At 53.7% G+C, this 9,113-nt stretch overlaps 1 protein-coding gene across 1 annotated transcript in view; it reads left to right on the top strand.

Annotated features, from left to right (window-relative positions):
* The window catches only part of MED9 (mediator complex subunit 9), a 6,673-nt gene extending 251 nt beyond the window's left edge, over positions 1 to 6,422 (top strand). The window contains exons 2-3 of the mRNA XM_015427635.1: positions 1,397 to 1,786; positions 5,566 to 6,422. Of these exons, the coding sequence (XP_015283121.1) occupies positions 1,397 to 1,786; positions 5,566 to 5,782 (607 nt within the window). The 3' untranslated portion in view covers positions 5,783 to 6,422. The remainder of the gene's footprint in view (positions 1 to 1,396; positions 1,787 to 5,565) is intronic.
* Positions 6,423 to 9,113: the final 2,691 nt, after the last annotated feature.

Here is a 9,113-nt window from a genome sequence, read left to right as displayed (position 1 = left end):
ACCCCCCCCCAAAATTTCCCCCCCCCCCCCCCCCAGGAGAACTGATCTCTGTAGCTTGGAGATGAGCTCTAGAAGCAGAAGAAGAGACTGGATTTATACCCCGCCCTTCACTACCTGAAGGAGTCTCAGAGCTGTTTACAATCTCCTTTCCATTCCCCTCCCCACAACAGACACCCTGTGAGGTAGGTGGGGCTGAGAGAGCTCTGAGAGCTGCCCTTGAGAGAACAGCTCTGAAAGAACTTATGACTGACCCAAGGTCACACCAGCGGCTGCATGTGGAGGTGTGGGTAATCAAACCCAGTTCTCCCAGGTTAGTCTGCGCTCCTAACCACAACACCTGGGATCCCCAGGTTCCACCTGGCATCCCTACTTTGGGGGGGGGGGGTCTTCATCCCACCATTAGGTAGTACTATCCAAGTTGGCCTCTTGTAATGAAGGTAAAGGTAAAGGTTTCCCTTGCTCAAAAGCCAGTCGAATCCAACCCTAGGGGTGCGGTGCTCATCTCCCTTTCCAAGCTGAAGAGCCAGCGCTGTCCGAAGACTTCTCCATGGTCATGTGGGGCATGACTAGACACCAAGGTGCAGGGAACGCTGTTACCTTCCCACCGAAGCGGAACCTATTATCTATTTGCAATGTCTTGCTTTCGAACTGCGGCAGGAAAGCAGGGAATGAAAGCATGGAGCAAACTTTGTTAATAGGATTCAATGTCTATCTTCCCCGCTTTGCAGCTTTTCAGGGGTGCCTCCTGTTCCCTTTTTCCCAATGTGCCCCCCCCACCTAATCAGTTTGCAATTTTACTCGGGAGTAAGCCCATTCAGCTCAATGGGACTTTGAAAAAAATATGCCGCCTGAAAGCCCGCGGACGCTATGCGGGACCCCTGCCATGCTTGGAGGGGGGGGGGGGTGGCTTTGCAAAGCGCCTTCACCCCCGCCTGCGACCCACACACACCTTCCCCCACACCCCCCGGGCGTGCTGACGTGCAAATCCCGCCGCCGACTCGCGTGTTGCGTTACAACCGGGGGCGGAGAGATGGTGTCGCCTTTTCGCTGCGCGGCGGGAAGAAGCCGGAGCCAGAGAGGGAAGCAAATATATATATAATTGGGGGAGGAGGGGAATCAAAATACAATTTAAATGCAATTAAAAGGAAAGGCCGAGCAGGCGAGGAAAGGGGGCCGGACAGCCTTTTTTGTCCATTTAAAGAAAGGCAATTAAAAGGCAAAGCCGAAAAGCGTCTTTCGTGCAAACGCACTTAAGAGAAAAGGCCGGGCGAGCGAAGCGGGGTTTCGAAAGAAATGCAATTAAAAGGCAAAGCGCAAAAGGCTTTCCGCTGCAGATGCAATTGAGAGGAGAGGCCGGGCGAGGCGAGGGGGTTGGAGCCGGCCGGGTTCTTTAAAGGCAGTTTGCAGAGGAGGCCAAGGAAGGAAGCGACGAGGGGCCTTTTTATTTTGCAAGCCGTGCAATCGAAAGCCGAGGCGGAGGGAGCAGCCGAGGGCCCCGGGGGCAGGACCATGGCCACGCCGGGCTCCAACGCCGCCGCCGTGGGGGGTTCCCGGCCGGGCAACCCCAGCCGCCGCCCCAGCAGCAGCAGCAGCAGCAGGCCTCGCCGGCCGAGCAGAAGTTCCAGCCGCCCCCCGCGCAGCCTCCGCCGCCGCCACCCTCCGCAGGGGCGCAGCAGCCTCCGCAGCAGCCTCCGCAGCAGCAGCCCCCCCCGCCGGCGCCCCCCGCCCCGCGCCCCGACCAGCAGGACGCCTCCTTCCTGCCCCTCGTCCACGACATCATCAAATGGTGAGGGGGAGCCTCCCCGGGCAGGAGCAGTCTACCGCCGCTGAAGAAGTGAGCTGTCACTCACGAGGGCTCCTCCTCCCCTGCCTCTAATTGCGTCGGGGGCGGCTGGACTCTGGCTCTTTTCTACTGCCTTGGGTTGGGGCATAACCCCGGCCTGCCAACCTCCAGGTGCCACCCGGGGGTCTCCCGCGGTTGCCATTGATCTCCAGGCGTTCCCCTAGAGAAAATGGCTGCTTTGGAGGGTGGACTCTGTGGCATTGTACCTTGCTGAGGTCCCTCTCCTCCCCAAAACGCACCCTTTTTAGAGTGCACCCCCCAAATCTCCAGGTATTTCCCAATCCAGAGGTGGCAACACTGGAAATACCTGAAGATTTGGGGGTGGAGCTTAGGGAGGGCGGGGTCAGGGGAGAGGAGGGGCCTCAGCAGGGCACAATGCCGCAGAGTCCGCCCTCCAAAGCAGCCATTTTCTCCAGGAGGGCTGATCTGCATCGTCCGGAGATCACTTGAGATAGCTGGAGGTCTCCAGGCCCCACCTGGAGGTTGGAAACCATACTGCCGCTCCAGGGGGAAAGGGTCTGTTAAGAACCCTCCAAGGGCGGGAGCAGTCTACCGCTGGACACGCCTTGAAGGATAAGGTGGGGCGGGGCTGGCTGTGTCCCCGGAGATGGAGCCTTCCAGGGCGGGAGCAGTCTACCACTGAATATTCTCCCAAAGAAGAGCAAGGAGATCTCTCTGTGTCCCTAGCAAAAGGAAGCCGTCCGGGGCAGGGGCCGACTCCCATTGGAAGTCCTCGCAGAGGGAAGGGCAGGGAGGTTTCCTCTCTGTCTTGCTAACAGACCCTCCCAGGCTAGGAGCAGTGTATCACTGGACACCCTGGAGGAAAAACTGGGCAGGAGGAGAGGGTCTGCGGCTCTTGTCCCTAGGGAATTGATCCTCCAAGGGCTGGGGGAGTCTATCCCCAAATACCACAAGTTAAAATAAGTTAAAGAAGCTCCAAGGCTAGGAGGAGTCTATCCCCATACAAGGGAAAATTGAGGAGGGACGGGCTCTCTTTCACTGGACAGGGTGCGGCTTGGTTGGATTCAGCCGGGCTGTTCTTAGGCCCATTTTTGTGTTTGGGGATCTCCACCCCCCACCCACCCCAGTTTTCCTACCCTTCTTTGTCGGATCGAGTCCAGTTATGAATGTAAAGTCAGTTCACCTCCAATCAGAAAATGGCCGCCACGGGAGGTGGAACGAGTCACAAAATGGCTGCTGCGGTAGGTGGAGCCAGCCACAAAATCAGGCCACGAGGTTACGTATAATTTTAATAATACCTCATCAGCATTGCAGGCAGATGCTCTGTTTTAACAGGACGCTGTTTAATCTGCGCAGAAGCCCTGCTTGGCACAAGGCCCTGCCCACTTTCTGAAAGCACCCAGTGGGCGCCAGGAAATGTGTTAGTGGACACCGTGTCGGGGTTTGAATTTGACTTAAGAGACGGACTTTGTTGCACTCTACAAACTGTCCCGGTTGCTGTAAGCGAATCGTCCCTGGCACAAATGGCCAAGGGACTCCCACGCCCCCCGTGAAATAGTTAGGATTTCCGTGTCTGAGAGCTGTAAGCTTGGTGTGGAACACAGAGTCTTGGATTGCTAGACAGGTCTGAAAATGGGACTCCGGTGAAATTGGGGGTGTGATGTGGACCTGCCGATTACCGTCTGTACCATCTAGGAAGCTGAAGTGGGAAGCACCCTTCACTCAAAGAGTCCTCTAATTGCTAGAGGACACTGTTCATGGGATGTGCTAACTTTTAATAGGGCAGGCTTGGGACATGGTGTTTTGGGGCAGAACTCCAGCGTTGACGGAGGCCGGGTGACCACATCTGGGACAGAGCATTTGGTTTGGAGGAAATGAATCAGACTGGGGGGTGGGGGAGACCTCCCCAAAGCGCCTTCTGCGAGCCTTGTTTACGTCTGTGTCATACGACCGAGCAGAACCGTCCCGATCCTCTGGAACCCCTTCTCTACTTTGAGTAGTTTCCCGACCAGTAGAAATTTTAGCCAGAGGTGTCACTGTAGCCCCGTAATGAGATTCTCTCAACTTGACTGGCGAAACAGTTTTGGAGAGTGGCTGTGTTGGTCTGTGGAAGAAGAACCAGATTCGAGTCCAGTAGCATCTTGCCCGGCCTAGCCCAATTTTGCCAGATCTCGGAAGCTAAGAAGGATTCGGGCCTGGTCAGTACTTGGATGGGAGACCACCAAGGAAGTCCAGGGTTCCTACGCAGAGGCAGGCAATGGCGAACCACCTCTGTTCGCCTCTGCCCTGACTTGAATGTTCCCAGCTAGCCAGAACTCATCAGATCTCAGAAGCTAAGCATGGTCAGGCCTAGTTAGCACTTGCATGGGAGACCACCAAGGAAGTCCAGGGTTGCTACGCAGAGGCAGGCAATGGCGAACCACCTCTGTTCGCCTCTGCCCTGACTTGAATGTTCCCAGCTAGCCAGATCTCATCAGATCTCAGAAGCTAAGCATGGTAGGCCTACCGTAATTAGCACTTGCATGGGAGACCACCAAGGAAGTCCAGGGTTGCTATGCAGAGGCAGGCAATGGCCAACCACCTCTGTTCGCCTCTTGCCCTGATCTGGATGGCCCAGGCGAGCCCAATCTCGTCAGATCTCAGAAGGTAAACACACTCGGCCCTGGCTAGTACTTGATGGGAGACCACCAAGGAAGTCCAGGGTCGTTATGCAGAGGCAGGCAATGGTAGACCACCTCTGTTTGTTTCTACCTTGACTTGGATGTTCCCAGCTAGCCAGATCTCAGAAGCTAAGCGAGGTTGGCCCTGGTCAGTACTTGGATGAGAGACCACCAAGGAAGTCCAGGGTCGTTATGCAGAGGCAGGCAATGGTCAGCCACCTCCAAACGTCTCTTGTCCTGACCTGGATGACCCAGGCTAGCCCGATTTTGTCCAATCTCAGAAGGTAAACACACTCGGCCCTGGTTAGTACTTGGATGGGAGACCACCAAGGAAGTTCAGGGTCGTCATGCAGAGGCAGACAGTGGTAGACCACCTCTGTTTGTCTCTGTCCTGGCCTAGATGGCTTGGTGTTGGATGCTAAGCAGGCCCTGCTTAGTGCTTAGATGGGACACCGCTTAAGAAGTCTTGGTGCTTGGGGGGGGGGGAGTTCTGGCCCCACTGGAGGACCTTCTGATAGCTCCTGGGTTTTGGCCACCGTGTGACACAGAGTGTTGGACTGGATGGGCCATTGGCCTGATCCAACAATGGGCTTCTCTTGTGTTCTTAAGTCCAGGGTGGCTACGCAGAGGCAGGCCATGGCAAACCAGCTCTGCTCATCTCTTGCTTTGAAAACCCGATGGGGCCACGCAAAGTTGGTTGCAGCTTCCATCGTCAGCACCTTAGAGACCAACTAGATCTTCAACGTATGAGCTTTCAAGAGTCAACAACAGAGGAAGCTCCGACTCTTGGGAAACTTGTTGGGCTCCAAGGCGCTACGAAACGCGAAACCAGCCCTTAACCCGCCACACCAAACTCTGAAAAACCCGTGTGTGTGCGGGTGGGTGGGGGACGATGTATCCTGACTTCCTAGTTAAAAACACATGCCGGCCCACACCCCTTGCTGCTTTCCCAGGGAAACTTGCCTCAGATGTCTTTGTGAGTTCGAGGCGACTTCAAGGGCAGTGCGCCAAGGGACCGGCAGAAATAATCCTCCTTCCGCCCCAGCTAACTGTATTAAACAGCCCGTTTTTTATTTTCGTTTTGTCTCCCTCCTCCTCCAGCATGGATAAAGACAGCCAGGACGTCCACCAGGTGTTGAGCGACCTGCGCACCAAATTTGTGGAGATGCGCAAGCTGATCAAGAGCATGCAAGGCATCGGCGTGAGCCCCGAACACCAGCAGGAACAGCTCCAGAACCTCCGGGAGCAAGTCCGGACGAAGAGCGAATTGCTCCAGAAGTACAAGAGCTTGTGCATGTTCGAGATCCCCAAGGAGTAGGGAGGAAGGAACTCGAGGCTTGGGCGAGCATGGGGGGGCGGCCGTGTGAGCAGGGCGTGATGTGTCCAACTCGTAGATGTACTTATCGGGTGCCTTAATGCTCTGTTCCTGGAGGCACGTAAAACTGGGTTGGGCCATGGCACACCTAGAAAGCTAGCCTCTCAGGGAGAAGGATTTATCCTGCGGGGAGTTTTTTTTCCCAGTGTGAGGGTTCTGTTCCGACAGGAGAGTGTGCCGCGACAGTCCTCATCTTGCTGTGTGTAAAAATTGGCCATGGTGGGTCTTTAAAAGGGGGAAACGTGCAGAGACAGGCCTGTAGAAGATAAACGGGTTGGGGACTTCGATATCACTACAGAGAAAGAAGAAACATTGTGTTTATTAGGAAACATGGGGTTAGAACACGGGGTTAGAATCTAGAATGGCCTTTGGTCTCGACTCTCGAGTGTTAGTGAGGACAACAGAAATGGAGGAAGAAATTTAGACGTGTCTGTATATATATTTGAGGTTAATTTTTTAAACTAATAAACTACTTGTTTCTGGGATAGTTTAAATTAAAAAAATAAATAAATGTAGCAGCGGTTGCAGAACGTTCTTTGCCCCACAGCTGAGTAGATCTCGCTTCCTCAGAGAAAAAGGCTTTCCCCCTGTATTTGTGCAGCCTTTCATAGAAAAAGGCCTTAGCTGATTCTTTAAAAGTATATATTTAAAGTCCTTTATTTGAAAAACTGTGTTGAGTTTTTGGAGGGACGAGAACTCCAGCACAGCCGCGGGAGTTCGGCTGGTTAAAAGCGATTCGGCCTAGTTGATCCGTCAAATATTTTTATGCCCTGGGTCTTATTACAAGAACAAGCAAACAAAAATGGCTTTAATCAACATCGTGCTGATGGTTCTGCCCGTTACACAAACAAATGAGTTCAGCAATGAAACTTGCTTTTTAAAAAGCGCAATGGGTTTGGAATTCAGTGCGTTTTCCAGGGTGGCCCAAAAAAACTCCCAGGCAAAATGCTACCCCAAACAAATCCCCCCCCCCCTGTCTGTCTGCAGACATTGTTTTTTACTTTAAAAAAAAATCAGGAGGAAAAAAGTAACAAATTAGTTTCAAGAATGCTGGGGTTTGTAGAACCCACCATGGCCGGCCCTGTTTTACAGATTTTATCATGTGCATGGTGACCAACCCTTGATATAAGGTTACACACATCCGGAAGTTGCTTTATACTGAATCAGACCTTTGGCCCTTCAAGGTCAATATTGTCTACTCAGACCGGCAGTGGCTCCCCAGATTCTTAGGCAGAAATCTTTCGCATCACCTCTTATCTGGTCCTTTTTAACTGGAGATGCCGAGGGATTGAACCTGGGACCTTCTGGGTGCCAAGCAGAGGCTCTACCACTGAGCCACGCCTCCTCTTGACAGCTCTCCAGGGTCTCAGGCGGGGGTCTTTCCCATCACCTCCTGCCTGTTCCTTTTAACTGGAGATGCCGGGGAATTAACCTGGGACCTTCTGCATGCCAAGCAGAGGCTCTACCACTGAGCCACAGCCCCTCTTTACAGCTCTCCAGGGTCTAAGGCAGAGGTCTTTCCCATCACCTGCTGCCTTATCCTTTTAACTGGAGATGCCAGGGAGCCACAGCCCCTCTTGACAGCTCTTCAGGGTCTCGGCGGAGGTCTTTTGCGTCACCTCTTACCTGGTCCTTTTTAACTGGAGATGCCGGGGATTGAACCTGGGACCTTCTGCATGCCAAGCAGAGGCTTTATCACTGAGCCATGCCTCCTCTTTACAGCTCTCCAGGGTCTCAGGCGGGGGTCTTTCCCATCTCCTCCTGCCTGTTCCTTTTAACTGGAGATGCCGGGGATTGAACCTGGGACCTGCGTGCCAAGCAGAGGCTCTGCCACTGAGGCACAGCTTTTCTTGACAGCTCTCCAGAGTCTCGGGCATGAAGTCTTTCGCATTTCCTCCTGCCTGGTCCTTTTTAACTGGAAATGCCGGGGATTGAACCTGGGACCTTCTGCATGCCAAGCAGAGGCAGTTCCACTGAGCCACACCCCCTCCCCACAAGGCTCACTCAGGGATGGGCCACCTTTTCTGATCCAAGAGCCAAACAAGGTCGAGATTCAGAGCAGGAGGACAAGAAAGGGCCAGTGTGAGAAAGGTCATCGGCAAACGTTACACTTCACAATATTGACATGTTCACTAAGAACCCATAAAGTTTCCACAGCCAAAACACCAGTCATTGTGAGTCCTTGGACAGGAAGTGGCACACAAGAGAACCCACAATAATTCGAAAATGTTCTTGGGAACACCCTGGTACAATTGTTTTAGTGCAGCCACATAAATCTGTGCATTGTTTATAATCGGGATTCCTGGTAGCCGTTGACCTCTACCATTTCTCTTTCTGAAAAACGTCTCTAAAGAAGCCCATAAAAACCATTGTGTTCACAGACCGGTTATTCTAGCATCCTACAGGCCCTCTTGATACACTTTTAAAGATTGAATTGCCTTTTTAAAGGTATTTGCTTCTTTACTGATCGACATTTGGGTCTGGAGTTATAGGATGCAGGCCTTCTGGGGGTGGATAAGAACACCAGAAGTGCCCTGCTGGATCAGACCAGTGAGGGTCTATCTAGTCCAGCATCCTATCTCTCACACAGTAGCCAACCAGTTCTACTGGACGGCCAACGGCAGGGAATAGAAGCCGAGGCCTTCCCCTGAGAAGAACATCAGGAGAGCCCTGCTGGGTCAGACCAGTGAGGGTCCATCTAGTTCAGCATCCCGTCTCACACAGGGGCCAGCCAGTTCCTCTGGAGGTCAAGCAACAGGGCAGAGAGGCCGAGGCCTTCCCCTGAGAAGAACATCAGGAGAGCCCTGCTGGGTCAGACCAGTGAGGGTCTATCTAGTCCAGCATCCCGTCTCACACAGTGGCCAGCCAGTTCCTCTGGAGGGCCAGCAACAGGGATTAGAGGCCGAGGCCTTCCCCTGAGAAGAACATCAGAAGAGCCCTGCTGGGTCAGACCAGGGAGGGTCCATCTAGTCCTGCATCCCGTCTCATACAGTAGCCAGCCAGTTCCTCTGGAGAGCCAACGGCAGGGAATAGAAGCCGAGGCCTTCCCCTGATAAGAACAGAAGAGCCCTGCTGGGTCAGACCAGTGAGGGTCTTTCTAGTCCAGCATCTTGTCTCTCAGAGTGGCCAGCCAGTTCCTTTGGAGGGCCAGCAACAGGGATTAGAGGCCGAGGCCTTCCCTTGATAAGAACACCAGAAGAGCCCTGCTGGGGCAGACCAGGGAGGGTCCATCTAGTCCAGCCTCCCATCTCACACAGTCGCCAGCCAGTTCCTC

Source organism: Gekko japonicus, unplaced genomic scaffold, assembly GCF_001447785.1.
Source record: "Gekko japonicus isolate JY-2015 unplaced genomic scaffold, Gekko_japonicus_V1.1 scaffold136, whole genome shotgun sequence".
Taxonomy (NCBI): Eukaryota; Metazoa; Chordata; class Lepidosauria; order Squamata; family Gekkonidae; genus Gekko; species Gekko japonicus.
The sequence above is the reverse complement of the archived record's forward strand: the minus strand, read 5'-3'. Positions and strand labels throughout refer to the sequence as shown.